At 42.5% G+C, this 26,407-nt stretch overlaps 1 protein-coding gene and 1 pseudogene across 4 annotated transcripts in view; one reads left to right on the top strand and one right to left on the bottom strand.

Annotated features, from left to right (window-relative positions):
- Positions 1-1,643: 1,643 nt before the first annotated feature.
- The window catches only part of BBS4 (Bardet-Biedl syndrome 4), a 44,069-nt gene continuing 19,305 nt past the window's right edge, over positions 1,644-26,407 (bottom strand). Inside the window, exons 5-16 of one of the 4 annotated variants that reach the window (XM_053595929.1) lie at positions 25,035-25,146; positions 22,887-22,959; positions 17,047-17,100; positions 14,130-14,257; positions 11,380-11,434; positions 9,964-10,032; positions 8,153-8,305; positions 7,880-8,051; positions 4,900-4,969; positions 4,171-4,263; positions 3,127-3,328; positions 1,644-2,611 (exon numbers count right to left, since the gene is read on the bottom strand). In XM_053595929.1, the coding sequence (XP_053451904.1) occupies positions 3,172-3,328; positions 4,171-4,263; positions 4,900-4,969; positions 7,880-8,051; positions 8,153-8,305; positions 9,964-10,032; positions 11,380-11,434; positions 14,130-14,257; positions 17,047-17,100; positions 22,887-22,959; positions 25,035-25,146 (1,136 nt within the window). In that variant the 3' untranslated portion in view covers positions 1,644-2,611; positions 3,127-3,171. Of the gene's footprint in view, positions 2,612-3,126; positions 3,329-4,170; positions 4,313-4,899; positions 4,970-7,879; positions 8,052-8,152; positions 8,306-9,963; positions 10,033-11,379; positions 11,435-14,129; positions 14,258-17,046; positions 17,101-22,886; positions 22,960-25,034; positions 25,147-26,407 lie in introns of all 4 variants that reach the window. The other 3 variants (XM_053595926.1, XM_053595928.1, XM_053595927.1) reach the window with 3 other exon arrangements.
- Positions 17,225-17,317, top strand: LOC128589273 (uncharacterized; annotated as a pseudogene).

The following is a 26,407-nucleotide window of genomic DNA, read 5'->3' as shown; positions in this document are numbered from 1 at the left end:
GTTTTTGGAGGCAGCGTTCTGTAAACGTGACTTAGGTCAAGGTATTTATATTTTTCTCACTTTTTCTCTATCAATTGCTGACAAAAAAATGTGGATTTAATCAATTTTTACATAATGTGTCCTTGAAGTAATGTTAAGTACGTATAATTTATGATTGTTTTCTGACTAAATTGATTTATCACTACAAAATGTCCTTTAAAAATCCTTGCTTTAAAGTCTACTTTATCTGATATTAATACAGCATTTCAGATTTTTTTTTTTTTTAAGACAGTTTCACTTTGTCACCCTTGGTAGAGTGCCGTGGTGTCACAGCAACTTCAAACTCTTGGGCGTAAACGATTCTCTTGCCTCAGCCTCCCAAGTAACTGGGACTACAGGCGCCCGCCACAACGCCCAGCTATTTTTTGGTTGTAGTTATTGTTGTTTGGCAGGCTCGGGCTGGATGTGAACCTGCCACCAACAGGTGCCGAGCCAGCACTTCAGATTTCTTATGCCTGAAGTTTACAAGGCATATTTTTTCCATCCTTTTACTTTCAATGGCACATATATGGGCTTTAAATTTTTATTCTTTCTTTGCTTTTTAATTGCAATGTCTAGTCCATTCCACTTTAAGGTAATTATTGATATGATATAGTCCCTAATTTCTGTTGATTTTAGTTCCTAAGTCTCTCACGCTACCCATTGCAGCCTTAGTTCATTATTTCGCACTGCAATCTTTTGAGTAACCTTTTCCATTTCAGTAACTAGGCTAGTTCAGTCTACTAAATGAGACTCCATGCTGATATGGAAGTGAGTTTTCTCAACTGCTCAGTGTACAAATCCTAGTTCTGCCATGTACTGGCTGTATGGGCAAAGGTATCACTTCTGATACCTTCCTTGTTCTTTATTCCAAGATACCCTCTTTAGCTGCCTACTCCACAGTTTGGTTGTGCAGGTGGTCAGTTTTCCACCTTCAAATCATTATGATCAAAAGGCACTCTAAGTGCAAAATAAGAACTGGCGCCCCAGTAAACAAGTCACTAGCCTGCTATCTACCAGGGGAGCTACAAAGGCCATGTAGGTACCAAGTAGGAACTTGGCCTTGAGGTTCTTCCTTTAATCTTTTTTTTTCGTAGAGACAGAGTCTCACTGTACCGCCCTCGGGTAGAGTGCCATGGCGTCACACGACTCACAGCAACCTCTAACTCTTGGGCTTACGCGATTCTCTTGCCTCAGCCTCCGGAGCAGCTGGGACTACAGGCGCCCGCCACAACGCCCGGCTATTTTTTTTTTGTTGCAGTTTGGCCGGGGCTGGGTTTGAACCCGCCATCCTCGGCATATGGGGTCGGCCTCTTCCTCTAATCTTAAAGGAGGCTTGGAAACAGGTAAAGGAAGACTGTGACCGTATTTTTTTTTTTTTTTTTGTAGAGACAGAGTCTCACTTTATGGCCCTCGGTAGAGTGCCGTGGCCTCACACAGCTCACAGCAACCTCCAACTCCTGGGCTTAAGCAATTCTCTTGCCTCAGCCTCCCGAGTAGCTGGGACTACAGGCACCCGCCACAACACCCGGCTATTTTTTGGTTGCAGTTTGGCCGGGGCCGGGTTTGAACCCGTCACCCTCGGTATATGGGGCCGGTGCCTTCCCGACTGAGCCACAGGCGCCGCCTGACCGTAAGTTATTTTTAAAAGCTTTTATTGTAATCTCTTATTTTTATACCTGAATAACAACTTTCCCCATAAGAATGATAATACATAATCTTTATTCTTAAAAAGACATACAGATAATGCGTTAATACCATCTGGTCTGTGGTTATCACTGATTGTCTTATTCGGCTAAAGAGCTCTTCCCTTTATTTTAGATCTTGGTGCTGATACTAGACCAGCATTAGACCAGACTCGGCTCCTACTCCTTCTCATACTCACATGATCTGGCTTCTAGACTCTGACCTCTCTCAAGAACAAAATTTAGGGCTTGTTCTGGATTCCCTTTGGGCAAATGTAGCTGAATACACACCAGGCTGGGCCTCAACTTAGCCTTTTTTTAATATTTGTGTTTGCCTTGGGGACTATCCCAGTCAAGCCAAGCCTTCGCCATCACAGGGCTACTGAGCAGAGGTCTTTGTCTTTTCTTGCAGAAAGGAAGGTGTCAGTCAGCCAGGAGATAAAAGTTTCCTTTCAAAAGGAAACAGCATCATATGCCTTGCTGACTTGCAGTTACCTACACAGAGCCTCAAAAGCCTCGCTCCCACTTCTGAAAGGAATGGTCCATGCTGACTTCTCCCTATTTCCTGGCTTATGGGTCTAATAGAGGGGCTGCTACCTCAAACGCTACTACCAGGTAGGTAGGAAGCACCTTGGGCTCCTCATGACCATCGCAACACACTCAGCAGTCTGTGTTTTAATTCTGTGGTGCCTGCCAGGAACAGTGGTGACAGTGGTGGCCTCCGCTCTATGTCATGTGACCTTCCCCAGTCTGGAACATCTTCATCCAAGAAACCCCTACTCTGGGGTCAGCCTACTCTTATTTTTCTCTTATTTGTTCTGATGTTTCAGCTGGACTTGCTTCCACAACAGGCTCTGGCTCCAGAGGAAGAGATGGTGGCTTTGAGAGCTGGGACATTCCTCCGACACCTAGCAACAAAATAAATATTTGAATTCTCAGTTTCACTATTCCAGAAGAAATCAAGAGGAAACCTCGTATTTTCTGGGGGTAGTGGGACTGTGGTCTATCTTTGCAGCTATGAGGAAAGACTGTAACTAAAAAAGTAAAGCAACAGGCAGGTTTGCCTACAGTGAGTCACTGAAAGAAATCTTTAATCACCTACATTGTGTCAACTTACAATAAAGCAGTAAAAACTAAAGCAAGACTGCATAAGAGAATGTACTTAATATTTCTAGATTTGAAAATTGTAAAGACCCAGGGTATTAACCATTCAACTAAGCCTACAAGTAGCTGTTACCTACTACACAGCTTGACTTAAGGGAACAGAGTCAATTTGGCCACACTACGGTTTTTCCTCCTTTCTGGCCAATACTACACTGGACATGTTATGACTCTGAAGAGTGAAAATCACACTCAAAGCTGTAATTCCTTTGCTGGCACATGGCTTACACCACTAGGTCTTCATGGAGCTTTAACCTCCTACCTGAGGGGAGCTTCCTGTATGCAGCTGCTGAAGACATTGCCTGTCCTAGAGTCTGATTAGAGCCCAGAGGCTGCTGGATGCTGGCAGGTTTGCTGGTTGAAGTAGTCCGGTGCTTTGATTTGCAATCTTTAACTGGTTTAGTCCAGACGAGCGCCTCCCCAACCTGAAGTGCAGCTCCCAATTTCTGAGCCATCTCCACCATCTTGTATCCGTAAAAGAAGAAAAAAAGTCACAGGCATGACTGGTATAGACAAGCCAAACCACCTCTTCCATGGTCTTCTACCAGATGATTTTAGCTACAATAGCATTTCAGGTAGGAAGGACTTACCACAAGGAAATCATTCTGGAACAGCAGAGAATACGATTACCCTTAGTGGTTGGCAAATGGGCTTGTACAGATCTCAAAACCCAACAAATCAAGTTTGGTGCATTATTGGACTAAACTCCACCTTTCCTACATGAAAGGGAGTAGGAGGAAGCTACAAAGAGACACAGACTTCAACTTAGATGACTGTATCAGCAACATAACAGGAACTCAATAAGCCTCAATTTCCTTTTATTATTATCCTAAGAAGTATTTCCTAGGCTGTTACTAATTGATGAACTCATGCTGCCAGGAACATCAAAACCCAAAAGAGCCATAAGCCTATACCTGTATTTGGATTATTTGGGCTTGATCCAAAGTCTCCTGGACAGCTTACTTATGACTCCAGGGAGCTAATAAAAAACATACCTCAGGCTTGGCACCTGTAGCTCAGTGGTTAGGGCACCGGCCACATACACTGGGGCTGGTGGGTTCGAACCTGGCCCAGGCCCACTAAAGAAACAACAATGACAACTACAACAACCACACATAAACACAAAAATAGCCGGGCATTGTGGTGGGTACCTGTAGTCCCAGCTACTTGGGAGGCTAAGGCAAGAGAATTGCTTAAGCCCCGGAGTTTGAGGTTGCTGTGAGCTGTGATGCCACAGCACTCTACCAAGGGAGACATAATGAGACTCTGTCTCAAAAAAAAAAAAAAAACAACAAAAAAAACATACCTCAGAGTCAAGTTCCAGAGAGCTACTGTCCTTAAGCAGGCTGACTTTCTTCTCCATCTCCTGATACTGGGCCAGGGCACCCTTCTTTTCACCCTGGTTGTATAGTAGCACAGCATAGTTCAGGTTTACTAAAGGGTTACACCTGTGACAGACAGACAGGGATCCTATGGAGCTGGGGCTCTGCAACAAACACTTAGAGACCCTTCTCATTACACAAAAACATAATAAAACTGGTTTAGTAGAGAGTTCTCCGTTACACATCAAAGTGGAACACGTGCTATGTGGACTTGTAGAGAAGAATCGAGGAATGAATTGCCCAACCAGCAAAGCAGATATTGGGACCAAGTCTGACAAAAACCTCCCAGGCCAAGGTTGTAAAAGAGATCCCTATCCTAATGTCTAGCAGAGGCCAGTGGAATAAATTGTGGAACAGTCAAGGTCATCTAAGGTTAAATGGAGCCCAGAGTCCTGTCTGATATCCCAGCTAGCCCGTATTTATCAGCAGCCCAACCCTACTGTCAGCTGTCTTTCTCTGGCCTCTGACCACTAAACTGAGACTGGAAACATTTTCTCAGAAATGAGCCACCACATGCCTAAGAACCAACCCTTCCACACTTGGGCCTGCTATGTACAGAGGCCACAGAAAAACCACCAGGCTGATGTAGGCAGCTCCAGTGCTATGGGTACCTCACGACTCTCCCCAGCACCACTCCCAGCCAAGCAGCTTACTTATCCAGGCGGACTGCTTCTGTGTAGGCCCTCTTGGCATTCTCTACATCTTCTAGGTTTGTCAGAGCCACTGCAACAAAGAAAGTGAGCACTGTGGGCGGCGCCTGTGGCTCAGTCAGTAAGGCGCCGGCCCCATATACCGAGGGTGGTGGGTTCAAACCCGGCCCCGGCCAAACTGCAACCAAAAAAATAGCCGGGCGTTGTGGCGGGCGCCTGTAGTCCCAGCTTCTTGGGAGGCTGAGGCAAGAGAATTGCCTAAGCCCAGGAACTGGAGGTTGCTGTGAGCTGTGTGAGGCCACGGCACTCTACCGAGGGCCATAAAGTGAGACTCTGTCTCTACAAAAAAAAAAAAAAAAGAAAGTGAGCACTGTAGCTGGAAAGTTCCACTCAAAAACAAATGTTTCAATGCTGCCCCCAAACTGAACTCCTCTTTCCCCTCCCCCCAACCCTCTGCTCAGTTCATGGAGCTTAGATCCCTCATGCCATTTTCTTTTTTTTTTTGTAGAGACAGAGTCTCACTTTACGGCCCTCGGCCCTCGGTAGAGTGCCGTGGCCTCACACAGCTCGCAGCAACCTCCAACTCCTGGGCTTAAGCGATTCTCTTGCCTCAGCCTCCCGAGTAGCTGGGACTACAGGCGCCCGCCACAACGCCCGGCTATTTTTTGGTTGCAGTTTGGCCGGGGCCGGGTTTGAACCCGCCACCCTCGGTATATGGGGCCGGCGCCTTACCGACTGAGCCACAGGCGCCACCCCCTCATGCCATTTTCAACAACCCCTTCTCCACAGTTAATATGTCACCAACTTTTGTGCACCCTATTTTTGCAGTTTCTTTTCTGACAATAACCTTGTTCAGGCTCAAGTAGTTTCAAGCTTCCCATTTTTCCCACAGTGGCAATAACCCTACCTGCTTCCATTCTACTTTCCACGATGCCACCAGGTATCTCACTGACTTACAAATCTGACCATGTCACTGTCCTACTTTAAGAATCCTCACGGTTCCTTATTACCTATAACTGTGATCTTTAAACTTTTATTTAGCAATAGAATATTCCCCCCTTCTTCTTTAATCCGTATCTCCTTGATGTCTAATATATCAAACAAATGAAAATGAAGCTCTGCCCACTCTGCCTCTCCACCAGCTTTGCACTCACTCCCAAACCAGGCACCTTTGAGGAGATCTAGAATACAAGTGGACAAACATGGCCCTAGGAGAGTCTTAAGTACTAGCACTGTACTCATGGCCCTCCATAACCCGACTCACCTCCCATCACACTCTCTAACACTACTGACCACTAATTGCAAGGGACCCTAGAGTTTCTCGGCTGTGTGCCTTTGTTCACAGTGGCTCCTCAGCCGCTCTTTGCTACCCCATGCTAGCTTTCCTCCAGGGCCTGACGTGAACACCATCTGTACTATGTAAGGCTAGAACTGCTGCTCATGCCTTATGTTATGGCTGTTTACCTTTCTATGTCCCATTAGAACTGGGCTATCAATCTGCAAATAACCATCACTCGATTGCTTTTGCAGGCTTTCTCTTATCAATAAAAATCCCACAGTAATGACTAAAAAAACCACCAGAAGACTACTGTGAATAAGGGCATGGAAACTGCTTTTAGGCTTACATTTAGTAAGTGTAGTATATGGAGATTATACGCCTTATAAAGAATTTAATCAGTACTTTTAAACGGTTTTATATAATTTTTAAAGTACTTAATTTTAACTTACATTTGTGACCAACTTTACTATTTGTATAGCATAAAATAGAGGTTCAGGAATGGAACTACATTCTACATAATGTGCTTAGAAGAGATAAGGGTTTCAACATAAGGTACCTTAATTTAGAACTACCACCTAGGCACCATTTAGATTATAGTAACAATAATATTCATCATAATAATTGCATAACCACAAAATAGTTTTCAAAAACCAGTATTTCAATAAAACCAATGAATTATATTCATTGACTATGTAATGTAATCCTCACATCAACCCTAAGTACATATATTAAGTAGTGAAGGCAGAACCTCACTTAACTTAAAGCCCAGGCTCTTAACACTCAATGTCTGGAACTTAGCTGGATTCGATATATGTAAAGATGAACTGTTAAGTCAAGAGGAAAAAATTAGTAAAAGGTGAACTAGGGATGATCTTGATTTTTTTTTTTGCAGTTTTTGGCCGGGGCTGGGTTTGAACCCACCACCTCCAGCATATGGGGCCAGCGCCCTACCCCTTTGAGCCACAGACGCCACCCTGGATGATCTTGATTTAACCTGTTAGTTTCTGAATGAAATTCCCCCAGGTTAGAAGCAATCAGTTACTTTGTCATCTTTTTCTTTTGTATTTCTTCAAGCTCTTGGATGGTAATCCGATTCCTATAGCAGGGGGTCCCCAGGCGAAGGTTTCATGGAAGACAATTTTTCCACAGATAGGGGTGGGTGGAGTGTGATTTGGGGATGATTCAAGCACATTACATTTACTGTACACTTTATTTCTAATATTATTACACTGTAATATACATATGAAATAATTATACAATTAACCACAATACAAAATCAGTGAGAGACCGGAGCTTGTTTTTCTGCAGCTACACAGTTCCAGCAGTAACACCACCACCTCTGCTCCACCTCAGATCATGAGGCATTAGATTCTAGTAAGGAGCTGCAACCTAGATCCCTCACATGTGCAGCTGACAGTAGGGGCCACGCTCCTGTGAGAATCTAATGCTGCTGCTGATCTGCAAGGAGGGAGCTCAGGTGGTGATGCGAATGGTGCAGAGTGGCTGGAAATAAGACTGAGCTCTGCTCACTCCCCTGCCACTCACCTCCTATTGTGTGGCCCAATTCCTGGGCTGAGGATCACAGTTCTCTAGGATCTCCAAGGGAATGGCGTCTCTGGGTCAGTAGCCACTGACCTATGATTCTAATCCATTTTTCCCTCATTACAGACTGTGGAGGGGGGTTTCCATATAAATGTCTCTTACCAGCTAAGAGCATGTAAAGCTCCCCCATCTTTGGCTGGAAGTTGATGGCTGCGCTGAGAAAATGAAAAGCTGATGCATACTGCTGCATGGTCAAGTGGACGAGGCCCAAATTGTACAGAATCTTCCAGTCAAAGGGTGCCAAGTAGTTGGCTCGTTTCAGGCAGCTGATAGCCTGTGGGAGAGAGGAGGCACTAAACGAGGGGGTGGGGCAAGCTAAGCAGACCCAGTAACCCTATGTATGAACACAAACAAGGGACACATGGGGACACTCACTGCCACATATTTCTTCTTGCCAAAGAAACACATTCCAATATTATTCCACAGTGGGGGACTTTCTGGAACAGCACAAGCTACAACTCTATATTTGGTGAGGGCAACATCAAAGTCCCCGTGGGTCTGCATCATGCTGCCTGCTGCCAAGATGGCCTAAAAACATGCATATGGAAAGTTAGTAATCCAGTCACTCCCAAAAGGCTACCACAGCAAAGCAGGCTTCTTACCTGGGATCCTCAGCAAGTCCATCAGCATAGATGGCACAAAAACCCTTCCAGGGACATAAATAACACATTCAAGCTATTATGGCAAATGTTCCTGAAGAATGCCCCCATGACTCACACTGGGACTCTTTGGTACAGTCCAAAAAAGAGAAAAGATCAAATGTCACCACCTTAGCCATCTGATTTTCTACTTCTAGACAGGGAAGTCTGCACTTCAGAATGAATACCAGGCCGGTAAGTAAAACCTGCCTTCAGCTCGTTCTTCTGCCCCTGCTTGGTACATCACGTGCTCTAGCCACCTCAAAAATACTTGTCCTTGGCTACTTAAGTTATAGTTCTTTCTGCCATAGAACAGAGGGTGAGTCAGCTTTATGCTTCATCAGAGCAGCCCTTTCATTTCTAAAGAAAGTTATCAGTGTGGAGACCCAGCACAGTCAGGATAGTATGACGTCCTAACTCAGGACTAGGTTGGTGTCCTTCAATAAGTAGCCTGTCTAGGACGGCGCCTGTGGCTCAAAGGAGTAGGGCGCTGAGCCCATATACCGGAGGTGGTGGGTTCAAAACTGGCCCCCGCCAAAAACTGCAAAAAAAAAAAAAAAAAAGTAGCCTGTCTTGCTGCATCTCCCTCAATGACATTCATCCGTCTGATGATATTCCTTTCCCCAATGTCATTCTAGACAAAAGCTGCAATTTAAAATTCTTTAGGAATCTAAAAGTCACTTCACCAGAATTATTTTGGACTACAGTTGTAGAGGCATTGCTAATTTCCTAAGTAACACATACTTTAACAGCACTATGATTTTGCTTTCTGTAGAGGTTACAGGCCTATTATAATAAATGTGCTCTTTAGAAAATAAGAAACAGAGCACCAACACTTTAGAATATTTTCGTTTTTTTTTTTGTAGAGACAGAGTTTCACTTTATTGCCCTCGGTAGAGTGCCGTGGCGTCACACAGCTCACAGCAACCTCCAACTCCTGGGCTTAGGCGATCCTCCTGCCTCAGCCTCCCGAGTAGCTGGGACTACAGGCGCCCGCCACAACGCCCGGCTATTTTTCTGTTGCAGTTTGGCCGGGGCCGGGTTTGAACCCGCCACTCTCGGTATATGGGGCCGGCGCCCTGCTCACTGAGCCACAGGCGCTGCCCAATATTTTCATTTTTTAAGTTTTATTTCAGATTGATACAAGGGTACAAAAAATTAAGTTACATTGTTTGCATTTGTTAGGTGAAGTATAAGTTGTAGTTGAGCCCTCCACCAGGAGGTGTGCCACATACCCTTATATTGTGACAGTTAGGTGAGAGCTCACCAAACTCCCCACTCTCTCACCCTCTCACCTTGAATGTAGTTTTGTTTTTCTCTTATGTGGGAGTATAGTTGTTTCATATGCTGCTTTCATATTTGTATTGAGTACACTGGTACTTGCTTTTCCGTCCCTGTGAGCTTCCTTTTATAATTTTACTAAGAAAGGGTAATTTCTCAGGTATTTAAAATAAGGAAGCTATCCCCCTGGCTTTCCAGGTTCAGATCACCTCTAGGAGCAGTGGGAACATCTACATGAAAACTCTGGGGTTTCACAGCCTACAATACCTTATAGTTGGTAGGGTCATAAGTCAGTGCATTCCCAAGATGTTCAAATGCCTTCTGGTAAATGCCAAGCTGGAGAAAATACCAACCAGAAAATTTACATCAGTAGGGGACATGGATATGGCAGTTAAGATCTGGCCAGCCACACCCAGAACAGAAAATACCCCAACTTTTGTGTTTTATGAGTTCTCCTGATGATGAAAAAAAAAAAAGCTATAGTTAGGGTGGCGCCTGTGTTCAGTGAGTAGGGCACCGGCCCCCACCAAATTGCAACAACCAACAATAACAACAAAAAAAAGCTAGTTATCAGATAAAAAAACCCAAAACCCTGAAATTCTCCCCATATTCATGATTTTCATCCTACTTTGTTGATTTGTACCCTGATAAGGTCAAAGTATCTACTTGCTAGGAACCTTCTCTTGCACACTAGTGCTGTTCACATTAATGCCTCATAGTAGGAAATGGGCTGGTTACCCTCCTCTTCCTTGGAGCCAACCTCCCAAGCCAAAGTCTAGAAAGACCCAGGGTTAAGCGTCTGATTCCTTTAAAATAAACATAAAGGCCACCAAAGAGACTGTGCAGGCAGAATCAGCTGAATGCAGAACTTGGGAAATTGGGGTGGGGCAGGGGAGGAGGGGTAGTAAAGTCCCTCAGGTTTGCCTGGACCCAGCAGAATCCTGCTCATACTCCAGAATGTGGAGGGGAGAGGATACTTCTTATTCTAGATAAAGTATGCTTTGATTTCTCTCTTTCCTTCTAAAACTCTGGCTGGGAAGAACAGAAATGGCATCTGCACCAAACCCCTAAGAAGTGCTAGTTTCTATCACGATTTCTCCCCCTACAACAAAATAACACCTCCAAGACCAGTTATTTCCCGTATTTGTTATTTCTTTGGTTAGACTAAAATTACAAATGCACAATGCTAAAATAGAACTGCCTCCAATTTAAATGCAGAAAATTAAATTAATTCCTTTAGCAAAGAATAGTCAATACGGTCTGGGCATGGTGGCTCATGCCTGTAATCCTAGCACTATGGGAGGCTGAGGCAAGAGGATCACTTGAAGTCAGGAGTTCAAGTCCAGCCTGAGTAAGAGGGAAATTCTGTCTCTACCAGAAATAGGAAAAAATCAACTAGGCATGGTAGCATATACTTGTAGCCTCATTGGGAGGCTGAGGCAGGAAGATTGCATCAGCTCAGGGGTTTGAAGCTGCAGTGAGCTATGATGACACCACTGTTCTGTATCCAGGGTGACAGAGCAAGACTCTGTCTCCAAAGAAAATAAAAAGAATATAAAGAGCAAGGTTTATATGCTTCATATGATCTCTAGTAAAAATGTGTTAAATACCAAAACGCAGGAAAACCACCATATACACAAGCCCCAAAGCATTTCTAACACTGATATATGAATGAAGAATTACCTGTAAGTAGAGTAATCCTAGAGTTGTAAGAAGCTCTGTATTTTCTGGTGAGAACCTGCAACACAGATGCGCAGAGGGAAACAGATGTGGATGACAGACACTGATCTCAGAAGCATGCACAGGAATCTGCCCTCGTGCAACACTCAAGAGACTCCATGGAGCCTCCTGCTACCCATGGAAATACATGTAGACAATTTGGGCATTTCTTGAAAAGTAGGTCATCTCAACCCTGGTTACAGGGAGGACTGCTCCGCAAGAGAGAAATGGGACTTAGAATCCAGACTCCTTTCTTAGGGCCTAAGGCCTAAGAAAGGACCTAGGGAATGGTTTGTGTGACTGTCTTAATCACACAGAGAAAATTAACAGAACTTTGCTTTATAAACCAAATTAGTCTAGCACACACATAGTTTAGAAAGTCCCCTCTTGTGGGATATTTCTTCTTCTGTCTCATTGTGCTCAAATGCCAGGCAGCATAATTTTCTGCATAATTTAAGATCCCAAACCCCTTATGATGTGTTCTCCAAATTAAACAAAAAGCCACACTAAATATCCAAACTGAACAAAAAATGGAAGCCACTCCCCAACCCTAGGAAAGAATTAGTCATTGGCCTTTGGGCATTAAGTAGAACACTATTTCAATCCCTCACTAGCATTTGTCTTTGTCACAAAACCAAAGCCACAGTGAGTTGAGATAATCTGACCACAGGATTATCAGTTTCAAGAGCTAAAACCCCCAAGGGCAAGCAACAATGTCTCCTGCTTCTAAGGAATGACCTAGGGTGCTGCTCTCATAGGGAGACCAGAACCAGAAGAGCCACAGCCCCAGACAAGGTCTGAGATGGCCAAACAAAGCTTTCTCAGTTCACCTGAGAATCTGCCTTCCCTTTCCGCCATTAATACATATCTATTTTGATCACTTCCCTTCCCAAAACCAGGTAACTTCTAGGATTGTAGCAGCATCCATTCCCCCACTACAACACGACTACTCTCTCCAAAGTTTTGGTTCATAAACAAAGGTCTCTATCTTCTCAATGAAGCTCAAAATTTTCAGCTGACCCCATGTTTGCTTTGGGAAATTTAGTGACTTAAGTCCTTGACTACTCACTGGAAGAATGCCTTCATGTTAATCTCAAAGAGTTTACTTTTGTTTTTTTTGAGACAAGAGTTTCACTCTGTGGCCCAGGGTAGAGTACCATGGCATCAGCTTAGCTCACAGCAACCTCAAACTCCTGTGCTCAAGTGATCCTCCTGCCTTAGCCTCCCGAGCAGCTAGGACTAAAGGCATGTACCATCACACCTGACTAATTTATCTGTTTTTAGTCAAGATAGATCGAGGACTACAGGCATATACAATCGCACCTGACTAATTTATCTGTTTTTAGTCAAGATAGATCAAGGACTACAGGCATGTACCATCGCACCTGACTAATTTATCTGTTTTTAGTCAAGATAGATTGAGGACTACAGGCATGTACCATCGCACCTGACTAATTTATCTGTTTTTAGTCAAGATCCTCCTGACCTCAAGCGATCCTCCTGCCTCAGCCTCCCAGAGTGCTGGGATTATAGGCGTGAGCCATCACACCCAGCCAAGAGTCTACTTCTGTAAGGCAGGGGTCAGGGATCAGGGCTACTACCTAGCACTCCAGCAGCACTTAATGTGTGTTACATGTCTCCTTACTACTTGCCAATATAAACAGCCTCTTGATGACAAAAATCTCTTTTGTAGCTTAAACAAACCAAGGGATTTTTCTGTATTTTTAGACACAAATATGATTGAAGAAATTTTAGAAAGTAGTGTGATTGATATAACTGAAAAATTACTACCAAGGGAGAAGACAAAGGTAATTAATAAATTAGTAGAAATCCAGTTCTAGTTCAGAGTATAATTAGAATAATAGGCCTTGAACCAGAGTAGGCATTCTATTAAGTGACCCAACAAATGAAATGTTCAAAGCATTCTGCTACAACTATCCTACTTAAAAGAAACACGAGACCCTATACAGAAAAGATAAGATAGCATACATCTCTAGAAAGGAAACATGAAACAGCATCATGGGAAAGCCTGCCAGTTCCACTGTCAACAGGGATTTGAATCCTCCTAGTGATGTTTTAAAAAAAACAAGATATTGGTCACATGCTAGTAAGGCCAGTTGTTTGTTACTAAATCAGCAGATTTCTGTCCCTAATATTTCTGAAACCACAAGATCTGCAATAAAGCATAAAACCAAAATGGCTAACTGCTAGTTGGCCCCAAACTGTTCTTCCCTTCCTCCTGAGTATATGTCTAACCACTTCCCTTGCAGCTATGTGTAGCCACTTGACTCATTTTGAACTGTGGAAGGTGAACAGGAATGATAATGCAATTTCTGGACATTTAAAACTTATTATCAGATGCTTATTCCTATACTCTCCCCCCCGCCCCCGATATCAAGCCTAGAACATGGATGTTACATTCAGTTCCAAACACGCAGGTGAAGACTACAACCTAAAGAATGGTGAATTAATACGGAAGAAACGTGGATCCCTGGTTGACTTATGGAACATAGCTGCCCAGCTAACCTAAAGCAGCCATCCTGAAAGGTAAGAAACACAGTCTACCTTATTGAAGATATCAGGAATTCCTAACCTAAACCTCAGCTTAACCTTTAACTCACAGAACCAGATTCTCTCTTCTAGGCTCAGGAGTTCATATAGCCATTCAATTTTTTATAGTTACCCATCTCTATAAAGGAAACTGATATACTTACTCCACTGCTTTCTTGTAAATTTCGATGGCTTTGTCCAAGTTTCCCTCCAGCAGGTGGATCTTCCCCAACATTATGTAAGTCAGATCATGCCTATTAAGATGGAGGGCACTGTGCAACTGGTCTTGTGCCTGACAAGGTTGAAAGAGTAAAGAAAACCAAATAACTACCACTAAAAAGCAATGGCATTATATTGTTCAGAGCTCCCACTGTACAGATGCAAGAACACCATATTTCATCAAACAGGTCAGTCAGCAACACGAGATACATGCTTCTGAAGCCACTTGGGAGAATTTACTCAAGATGATTTATCTTTCTGCATGTTTTCTGCTTGACATTCAAAGCCATGACTCAAGGAACATCCTAGTACAGTGTAGAGCACTGCACTCAACTCAATCCCAGTTGCACCACTGACCAATTGCACAGCTCTCCCCAGGTAGGCCTCATTTCCCCACCGATGTGATGATGAATGAAGATGAATGAATGAAGTTCTCATTTAGTCACTCAGCAAGTGTCCACTGAGTGCCTGCTGTTCTAGATGCTAGGTATACTACATACTAGAATTAGCAAAATAAACTCCTTGCTCTGGAAGAGCTTATATCCTAGCAGAGAACAAAAGGGCTATGTTTAGTCATTCATCTATTTGACAAGTATTTATATAAATGCCAGGTATTGTATTTGCTTAGCCTATTAGCTTTACAGTAAAATCTAAATACAGTTCTTCTCCTCAGAATAAAGCCAACCAAAGACTAATCCTTCTCCCCAGGCTCTGAATTAATCTTGTGAATAGAACTGTATCTGCTCAAAATATTCTCTGAAGAGAAAAATCTCCTAAGTACATAAAACTAAGTAATAAAACTGTAGATCCATCCAGGAAACCTAAGGAGCCCACCTATCTATCTCACAGTAGAAAAGATTACTCTTATACCTCAACTGCTAATGTACAGATTTTTTCAATACTGGTGAGAGACAGATTAGGTTACACCAGTCTGCAAATTCACATGAACTAAATAAATGGGTATTAACTAATTCAGATCCTCAGCCCTGGTGGCACTTGGAGAGAGGAGAACTGAAGAACTTCATAATCACTAAGTAGAAGCTCTATAAAGCAAACTACACACCCACCATCACTAACTTCCAGAGTTCTCAATAATTTAATCTATTCCTCAATTAAGATATACATGGTGACCATAAAGTTTGTGTGCAATTTAAAACAGTGTACAATTTTAAATTGCACATGGACTTTATGGCCTTCCTGTATGTATGTGCACATTTTTATTTGAGTATCTAGGTAAGTTCAAACTGTTTTCTCTAAGAGAAAACAAATTTTCATCATGGAAAATAACTAAAAAATTAAAACTAAAAACTCTCAGAAATCAGATCAACTTAACATTTAAAACTCTCTCTTTTTTTTTTTTGTTTTAAAAGAGAGTCTCTGGCTCGGTGTCTGTGGCTCAAGCAGCTAAGGCACCAGCCACATACACCTGAGCTGGCAGGTTTGAATCCAGCCCGGGCCCGCCAAACAACAATGACAGCTGCAACCAAAAAATAGCTGGGTGTTGTGGCAGGCGCCTGTAGTCCCAGCTACTTGGGAGGCAGGAGACAGGAGACTCACTTGAGCCCAGGAGTTTGAGGTTGCTGTGAGCTATGATTCACGGCACTCTACCCAGGGCGACAGCTTGAGGCTCTGTCTCAGAAAAAAAAAAAAAAAAAGAGAGAGAGAGAGAGTCTCACTTTATCGCCCTCAGTAGAGTGCCATGGCGTCACAGCTCACAGCAACCTCCAATTCCTGGGCTTAGGCGATTCTCTTGCCTTAGCCTCCCGAGTAGCTGGGACTAGAGGCGCCTGCCACAATGCCTGACAATTTTTTTTTTTGCAGTTTGGCCAGGACAGGTTCAAACCCGCCGACTGGCCAGCACCCTACCACTGAGCCACAGGCACCACTCTTAAAACTCATTTTTAATGACCTCAAAAACTAAAATTAGTTGCTGTTGGAGCATGACATAGATCACATGGTCATGATTATAACTTTAAGGCTTACAATCCACTTTTAATATTTGTATTTTATAAATATTAAATGCTACAAATGGTTTATATGCTAGAAAATTAAACTGGATTTCAGCAACTATAGCTCAGCAGCTAGGGTGCTGGCCATATACACTGAGGCTGTTGGGTTTGAACCCGGCCCAGGCCTAACAAACAACGACAACTACAACAAAAAAATAGCCAGGCGTTGTGGTGGGTGCCTGTAGTCCTAGCTATTTGGGAGGCTGAGGCAAGAGAATTGCTTAAGCTGGAGAGTTTGAGGTTGCTGTAAGCTGTGACGCCATGGCACTGTACCAAGGATGACATAGTGAGACTCTTATCTCAAAAAAAAAAAAAAGAAAGAAAGAAAGAAAAGAAAAAAGAAAAAGAAAATTAAACTGTCATTCCCTCATATTTCTACAATTTTCTATTTTTCTGTTAAAAGCAGAAAGAAATAGATGAATGTGGGCGGCGCCTGTGGCTCAGTCGGTAAGGCGCCGGCCCTATATACCGAGGGTGGCGGGTTCAAGCCCGGCCCCGGCCAAACTGCAACCAAAAAAAATAGCCGGGCATTGTGGCGGGCGCCTGTAGTCCCAGCTACTCGGGAGGCTGAGGCAAGAGAATCGCTTAAGCCCAGGAGTTGGAGGTTGCTGTGAGCTGTATGAGGCCACGGCACTGTACCGAGGGCCATAAAGTGAGACCCTGTCTCTACAAAAAAAAAAAACAGATGAATGTTTACAAATGAGAATTAAAATGAGGATAAATGTATAAAGGGACTTTGAATTTTTATTTCCCCAAATCACTGCAAACACTAGGGATAATAATACAAATGAGCAGTATCACCTCTGTCACAAATGTACCCTCAGTGAAATCCATCACCACTTCTGCAAATTACCTTGTTGAACTGCTTCAGGTAAATATAGCAAACTCCTAGGTTATGGCAGATCTCCTACACACAAAAGAAAGGAAAACAGCTTAAGTATAATTCCACAGAAAGTATTAAGAGTGAAACAACAGACAACTAGCAATTGTTATTGCTCAGCAAAGTTTATAACTTTAAAATATGTACCACAATCGCTTCTTGGCCTTTTGGCTAAGATCAAGTGTAAAATATGTACCACAGCCAGCCTTTTTATTAGTCCATAGTTAAATATATTTAATTCTATAAAACGAGCTCCTTAATAAAAAAAATAAATCAGTAAGAAATAAAAGCGGGCTGGGTGCAGTGGCTAATCCTAGCCCTCTGGGAAGGTGAGGCAGGTGGATCACTTGAGCTCAGGAGTTACAGTCCAGCCCCGGCAAGAGCAAGACCCCATTGCTACTAAAAATTAGCTGGGGGTTGTGGCCCCTGTAGTTCTAGCTACTCAGCAGGCTGAGGCAGGAGAATCACTTGAGCCCAAGAGTTTGAAGTTGCTGTGAGCTATGACGCTACAGCACTCTATCAGGGCAAGAGTGAGAATGTAAAAAAGGAAAAGGAAAAGAAGGAAGGAAGGAAGGCAGAATAAACATGTGATCTTCCTGGGTCTATGTGGTACCCTGGGGTACATGCTCAGTCCATTTCCATATCCTTTTCCTCTAAGAGATGTCTACCACCCACACCTTTTACGTCCTCTTCTCAGAAGAGACTACTCACAGTTCCACCCAGAAGCCAAGATAGATTTACAGAAAAAGGGACACCTGAGTCAACTGAAATCCTTTCCCTAGGAATCTGGGATTGGAATGAAACTAGCTAGTTCTAAACATTTAATTAATTCATTAGGTGATTCGAATTTGAGGACTGACAGCACTATCTGGAGACCGCTATGGCGGAATATATGTACGTAATTGGCTGCCATCTACAGAAGTCCAGAGCAGAGGTCAAATCTGTTCCCTACACTTTTTTGTAAATAAAGTTTTATTGGAGCACAGTCATGATCACTTGTTTTCACATGGCTCTTTCACACAAGAATTGCAGAGGTAAGTATTTGCAACTGAGTCTGTAAGAAACTGCAAAGCTTAAAATATTTACTAACTGGCCTTTACAAAAAAGGCTCACCAACCTCTGATCTACTGAAAGAAAAGATGAAACTAAAAATGTAGAGTAGCTACTTTGGATGCTGACAGTTTTTCAGTTCTAGTTCACTAGAAGACCAACCTGTATCTTTTGATGCTATTTTATGGATTCTATCAAATTCCTTTATGATAAATCTCTCATTTATTTAGTCAAGGTAACTTTAGAGGAGGAGAAAACTGCTCTTGGGAAACATGGTAAGGACCATCCTGTTAGTAATGGGAATGTATCCTTGCCCACAAAAACTTGGACCCCCAGACTCAGGGATAACTGTTATACTATTCTCCAAGTCTCCTAAAATAACAACAAAACAGCATTTATTGAGCATCTATCTATACATCACATACATAAGGCTTTATTACAGATGTTTTTATATATGTTACTTTACTTTTCCCAGCATATGTGCAACACAGTTACTGGGATTTTTTCAATACATACAAATGTAGACAGAATAACCATGTACTCGTCATCCTGCCCCAATAACTGTCCAATCCATATACCATCTACTTCTACTTTTTTTGTTTGTTTTTTTTTTTGGGACGAGTCTTACTATGTCACCCTTGGTAGAGTGCCATGGCATCACAGCTCACAGAAATCTCAGACTCTTGGGCTTAAGCAATTCTCTTGCCTCAATCTCCTAATAGCTATGACTATAGGTGCCCACCACAATGCCCAGCTATTTTCTTGTTGCAGTTGTCACTGTTGTTTAGCTGGCCTGGGCCAGATTTGAACCTGCCAGCCTTGGTGTTATATGGCTGATACCGTAACCACTATGCTATGGACAACGAGCCTACTTCTACTACTTCTGTAAGTAAATACAAGACAGCACATTTCATCCACAAATATTTCAGTATGTATTTCTAAAGGAGGAGGTCTTTTTTTAACCTCCCTACAATATCAGATAGTAAATTATGTTCAAAATTCCAATTATCTCACAAATGCCTTACATTAAAATATTTTTTTCTTAACTCACAATTCAAATCATGTCTACATTATAAAGCATTGGGAGCTGAACTCAGGCTTCCTCCAAAACTTGTGTACTTCTCGCTTTGTCAAGCTGTAAGAATGTACACATGCAGATAGGGGAGAAATGCAGCATTTTTTTGTTCTTTAAATGTCCTGAAGGCTAACTAACTACTAAGCTTTTTTTTTTTTTTTTTGGTAGAGACAGAGTCTCACTTTATGGCCCTTGGTAGAGTGCCATGGCCTCACACAGCTCACAGCAACCTCCGACTCCTGGGCTTAAGCGATTCTCTTGCCTCAGCCTCCCAAGTAAGCTGGGACTACAGGCACCCGCCACAACGCCCGGCTATTTTTTGGTTGCAGTTTGGCCGGGGCCGGGTTTGAACCTGCCACCCTCGGTATATGGGGCCGGCGCCTTACCAACTGAGCCACAGGCACCGCCCCTAACTACTAAGCTTTTAAAATCATTTGGCATAAGTATTATTTGAGAAGGCAGAAATATGCCTTAAAACAAACAGTCTACAAAGGAAATCTGAAAGGAAAATAAGTATCCCCTGATTTGTATCAGAGACAAATTCTATTTTTCATGAGGTGAGGGAATCCAGCAGTCATCCTGCAAAGTCACTTGGTATAGTGGAAAGATCACAGGCCATAAGCGAGGAAATCCTAGATTTTGTGCCTGAATTCCATCTCTGATTCTATCACTGTTTACTATGTGCCTTCAGCAAGTTATTCCATCTTCCAAAGCCTCAGCTTCCTCACTTGTCTAAGGGGAAATCGTTCCTTTTTAACAGAGCTGTACCAAAAGTCAAATAGGCTTGGCGCCTGTGGCTCAAGTGGCTAAGGTGCCAGCCACATACACCTGAGCTGGTGGGTTCGAATCCAGCCCAGGCCCGCCAAACAACAATGACGGTTGCAACCAAAAAATAGCCAGGCCTTGTGGCAGGTGCCTGTAGTCCCAGCTACTTGGGAGGCAGAGGCAGGAGAATCACTTGAGCCCAGGAGTTGGAGGTTACTGTGAGCTGTGATGCCACAGCACTCTACCCAGGGTGACAGCTTGAGGCTCTGTCTCAAAAAAAAAAAAAAGGCAAATAAAATAATGACAGGAAGGGCTGGACACAGGGGCTCATGCCTGTAATCCCAGCATTCTGGGAGGCCAAGGCAGGTAGACTGCTTGAGCTCAGGAGTTTGAGACCAACCTGAGCAAAGCGAGACCTCCATCTCTAAAAATAGCCAGGTGTTGGGGCAGGCACCTGTAGTCCCAGCTACCTGGGAGGCTGAGACAAGAGGAATGCATGAACCCAAGAGTTTGAGGTTGCTGTGAGCTATGACGCCAGAGCACTCTACTGAGGGTAACAAAGTAAGACTCTGTCTCAAAAAAAAAAAAAAAACATAATGACAGGAGGAATTATTTCCCTACTGAAGCCGGACTAGGGAATACCCTGATGAGTCCAAGAAAGTAGGGTTACAAGGTTTTCTACAAGAACTTAATGAGTTATGCAGGGTGGAGCACTGGCTATCTCAGAAATAACTACTTTTGAGAGTGCCAAAGCAATGGTTATCCCAAGTGAGTCAGTGATACCAAATGAGTTCTTCTGACCAACTGGATAGATTAACAGACATCTCCCCATGACCCTGAGCTCTCCTATGTCCCTCTATGGGTTCTTTCCTTCTGCTCAGCCCTTTGTAACTGCTTTTTTCAGGGTTCCATCCTCAGCTCACTGCAGGGTGATCTCATCAATGTCAGTTTCAATTACCATCTTTATATTGTTGACTCCAAAATGTACATCTCTAACCCAAAACACTTCTGTTCAATTTCTATATCTAACCATGCACTGGATACATCTCTATTTACATAGAGAACCTAAAACTTATGTCTAAAATCCTCTGAAAGACAGGATTCAACTCTAATTTGTTATCATCACCTTCTCCCCACACTTGCTCATCTTCCTTCTTGTATTTCCTATTTGATTATATCCACCAGTCCATCTTTGCCTGTCCAAGGTACAGCCTACTCCTGGCCCAGTGTCTGGCATATAGCAGACATTTATTTGTTGAAAAAATAACTGATTGGAAAAATATATGATTTTTTCTTTATCTGTAGCTTCACTCTGTTAACTATAAAATACTCTATGGCATAAAGACTCAAAACAATTCAATCTTCAGACCTCTAGAAGAAACTGACTGAAAAATTGAATACACTTCAAAAATAATAGTGCTGTAAGAATTGCAAAGAAAACCCATACTAATTCTCTGTACTAATAAATCTAGCCCTCATAGATATGAATGTCTCTCCAATAACTATCAAATACTTGAGAAAAAACCAACAGCATTAAAAGAAGAACCAAAATGAAGAGAAAAAGAAAAGGATACTTCTAGAAAACAGAACAGAACTTCAAGAATCAGAGATATTGAAGAGGCCATTACAAGAAGATGGAAGTAGAAAATAAAACAGGCAAATTAAGAGACATGGAGAAAACACAAGAACGTACTGAACAGAGAGTGGAAGACAGTATGACAGATACTACTGGTTACCTACCTAATACCCACTCTGTTTTTTTTTCCCTAACAGAACCCAAGTTTTGTTTAGAAAGACAATGTGACCAGACTAAAAACTACATTTTCCAACCATCCTTATAGAAGGGGTAGTTGATATGACATAAGTGGAAGTCTTAGGGACTTCCAGCAAAGTTCTGCTTTCCTTTTCTGCTTTTCCTCTGTCCTTTTCTCAGTATTCCTTTCTTTCTCCTTCCCTATAATGCAGATGTGATGTCAGAGCTACAGCAGTCATCTTGTAAGCATGAGGAAAAACTCTCAGCCTTGACAACCTAGGACCAAATCAATACCAGCAACTACTTCCCTGGATTTCTTATGTCATAGAATAAAATGTAAACTCCTAATTAGCAAAGCCAATGTTTAGTCAAATTTTCTGTTGCAGTTACATACCACCTTCCATTGATACAGACAATGGAGAGGAAAAAATAAAGAATTACTCAACTAGACACCTATTGCTGACATGTTGCAACTTCAGTGATAAAGAAAAAATACCCAGGCGCCCGTGGCTCAAAGGTGTAGGGCGCCAGCTCCATATGCCGGAGGTGGCGGGTTCAAACCCAGGCCCGGCCAAAAACTGCAAAAAAAAAAAAAAGAAGAAGAAGAATAAAGAAAGAAAAAACACCCAAAATTTCTTGCGAGTAAAGTAGGGTCATCAACAAAATCAGACTGATAAAAGAATGCTTATCAGAAACACTGACTGCTAGAAAACCATGCAGCAATGTCTGCAAAGTTAAGAGGTAACATGATTTTTTTTTTTTTTTTGTAGAGACAGTTTTACTTTATTGCCCTTGGTAGAGTGCCGTGGCGTCACACAGCTCAACCTCCAACTCCTAGGCTTAGGCGATTCTCCTGCCTCAGCCTCCCGAGTAGCTGGGACTACAAGCACCTGCCACAACGCCCGGCTATTTTTTTTGTTGCAGTTTGGCCGGGGCTGGGTTTGAACCCGCCACCCTCAGCATATGGGGCCGGCGCCCTGCTCACTGAGCCACAGGCGCTGCCCGGTAACATGATTTTTGATCCTCAATTATCAATCAAGTATTAGAATAAAATAAAGATATTTTATTCTATTTTATTTTGGCATATAAGAATTCCGAAATAGTAACATACGATAAATGGGGCTATCAGCATGTTTACTAATAAGAAAGAACTGAAAGCTCCCTACTTACCCAGTCTTTCTGGTTAAGTTTAGCTGCTTCATTATATACTTCAGTAGCAGCTTTATGTTTTCCCAAAAGAAATCTGTGGAAGACACATTTTCCAGAATCATTACCTCAAAATTCTTAGATTAACCCCACTAGTCCCACATTTTACTCACATGTCATCCAGCAGACAATTCTGGAAGCCTTTTGCCTATGAGCTGATTGTATTGGTTTGGCCAGTGAGGCTGCTGTACACACAGCGGAGGCTTTCTTTGTTGGGACTGCACTGGCAGCTGTTCCAGGGCCTTGGTCTCATTCTATACCAAATTTTTTTTTTTTTTTTGAGACAGAGTCTCACTATGTCGCCCTGGGTGCCGTGATGTCAAACCTCAACCTCAAACTCTGGGCTTAAGCGATTCTCTTGCCTCAGCCTCCCAAGTAGCTGGGACTACGCCCAGACACAACACTCGGCTATTGGCCTTGGAGTTACTGTTGCTTAGCTGGCCCAGGCCAGGCTTGAACCCACCACCTTTGGTGTACATGGCTAGTGCCGTAACCCCTGTGCCGAGCCTCTACACCAATATTAGTGGAAGTTTTTTTTTGAGGCAGTCTCACTTTCTTGCCCCCTGTAGAGTACTGTACAGTCATAGCTCACAGCAACCTCAAACTCTTAGGCTCAAGCAATCTTCTTGCCTCAGCCTCTCAAGTAGCTGGGACTACAGGCACCTGCCACAAGGCCTGGCTATTTTTTTAGAGATGGGGTCTCGCTCTTGCTCAGGCTGGTTTCGAACTCCTGAGCTCAAGTGATCCACCTACCTCGGCTTCCCAGAGTGCTAAGATTACAGGCATGAGCCACCACACCTGACCCAGTGAATGTTTTCTGTAATTTTTTCCCTACAATGTACTATAAATGTAAACCAAAAGAGAAACAAGACAAGTGATATCCCATATTAAGTAATAACTGCCACTGTTTAGCATCATCCACTATGTACATGTCCTTTTCTTCCAAGCCTAAGACTCTTTCCTTAATATTATTAATTAGATCATGAGTTTGGAGAGAAACAAGAAAACCAGGCTCTTATAAAAACAATGTAGATAATGAATGACAAAGTAGCTAAGAAACTGGAGATGGAAACTTCATCCAACAGAGTAGTGGAAAGATGGTACTCTGATAGCTTATTAAGACTTCAGAGTTTGCTTCCATCCAGGAACCCTCAGGACATTCACTCAACAAATGCAGATGCTCATTAATTTATGACATTTTATGTCCTCATAAACTTGTAGTAAGTTAAAAATATTGGGGCACGGGCGGCGCCTGTGGCTCAAGGAGTAGGGCGCTGGTCCCATATGCCAGAGGTGGCAGGTTCAAACCTAGCCCCAGCCAAAATCCAAAAAAAAAAAAAAAAAATATTGGGGCACACATAATTTTCACTCAAACTATACAAAAGCAATTCATATAATCGAAACATTTGAACCCCATAATATTCTAAATTTTTCTTAAATTTAAAAAGAAAATGTTAAGTCAAAAGTATATTTAATACATCTAACCTACTGAACATCATAGCTTAGCCTAGCTAAGTAATATACTCAAAACACATTAGCTTAAGTTGAATAAAATTATCTAACACAAAACCTTTTTATAATAAAGTGTTTACTATCTCAGGTAACACAATATTGAACTGAAAATGAAAAACAGTATGGTTGTATGGATATAAAAGTACAGTTTCTACTGAATAGATATCAATTTTGCACCACTATAAAGCTGAAAACTCATGTAAGTCAAACCATCATAAGCAGGGAACTATCTATACTTATTGCCTATTGTGTGTCAAATATTATGTGAAATACTGGAAGAGTAGATGAGAAAAATTCTATGGGATGCTACTATGATTGGAGGACTTAGGGCACAAGATGCCATTATTCACATGGTAAACATTATCGGTGTTCTCTCATCAAACTAGAATGTACAGTGTTTTAAATACTTAGTTCCTTAATCCTAGTTATCTCATTTTCTCAAATTTAAAAATTAATCTACACTCTTCAAACAAATGCCTTTATACCTATTAAACCATTTTTGCCTTATATACTAGGCTGCCTGCAGCAGGCGGGACCTAAAAACACATTTTACATCATTCTCTGTGAGCATCCTATAGCCTCCAAGTGAATAGTACTCACAAAGATCTGGCCACCTGCTTGAGGTTATCAGCACACTGAGGACTGAGAACTGCACATGTCTGAAAGAGTTCTAGGGATTCTTGAATATTTCCTTCCAGGCGAAATATCAATGCTGCCAAGAAATAGAAAATACAGAGAATAAAACCATATTCTGGGAAGAAAGCCTGGTATCAGAAAATTGTAGAAGAAAGTGGGAAAACACATGAACGAAATCCTTTGGATAATTATATCTTTAGTACAATCAGCTATGACTTAGGATGAGCTGAAACAACAAGCAAAGCTGATAGCAAGCCAAAACCGTTTGGGTTTTCCTTCCTTTTTTTTTTTTGAGACAATCTCACTCTGTCATCCCGGGTAGAGTGCCCTGGCGTCAATAGCTCACAGCACCTCAAACTCCTAGGCTCAAGCAATCCTCTTGCCTCAGCCTCCTGAGTAGCAGGAATACAGGCGCCCACAATGCGCGGCTAATTTTTCTATTTTTAGTAGAAACAGGGTCTCACTCTTGCTCAGGCTGGTTTTAAACTCCTGAGTTCAGGCAATCCTTGGCCTCCTACAGTGGTAGGATTACAGAGGTGAGCAACCATGCCCAGCCCACAACCTTTTTTTAATAAGGTAGCTCAAACTCACCTATTTCTCTACTGCCTGCATCCACCACACAGATAATCAGTTACCATACAAATTATCACACATACTCTTTACAATAAGAACACCAGATGCTTCATTTATTATGATAATTGAGACTGCCATCTGATAAATTTTCAGAGAACTCCTAGATGGGGCAAACAGAATCAGTACTCCAAGTCCAACAGGGAGATTCTAGCAAAAAATACACTAATATTTCAGACTTTGGTTTTCAGTATAGCAAGCAATCAGAATCAATAATTTTTTCCAGGCCTACATTTTTCAAAGAATTTATCAGGCAGGGGCAGCGCCTGTGGCTCAGTCGGTAAGGCGCCGGCCCCATATACCGAGGGTGGCGGGTTCAAACCCGGCCCCGGCCAAACTGCAACCAAAAAATAGCCGGGCGTTGTGGCGGGCGCCTGTAGTCCCAGCTACTCGGGAGGCTGAGGCAAGAGAATCGCTTAAGCCCAGGAGTTGGAGGTTGCTGTGAGCTGTGTGAGGCCATGGCACTCTACTGAGGGCCATAAAGTGAGACTCTGTCTCTACAAAAAAAAAAAAAAAAAAAGAATTTATCAGGCAATGTAGGTTTAGATCTTGTGATACTGGGAATAAAACAGCATATTTTTGCTATAATGTCCTACATGTGTGGATATCATAACAATTATGTCAGAAAATCATCTATTAATCTGAAGATTATAAATGCAAAATAAATGGTAAACAAAACCATTCATTTACATCGAAGACTCTAAAAG

The sequence above is a fragment of the Nycticebus coucang genome, chromosome 6 (genome assembly GCF_027406575.1).
Source record: "Nycticebus coucang isolate mNycCou1 chromosome 6, mNycCou1.pri, whole genome shotgun sequence".
NCBI classification, from domain to species: Eukaryota; Metazoa; Chordata; class Mammalia; order Primates; family Lorisidae; genus Nycticebus; species Nycticebus coucang.
Note: the sequence above shows the minus strand (reverse complement) of the source record. Positions and strands in the feature narration are given on the sequence as shown.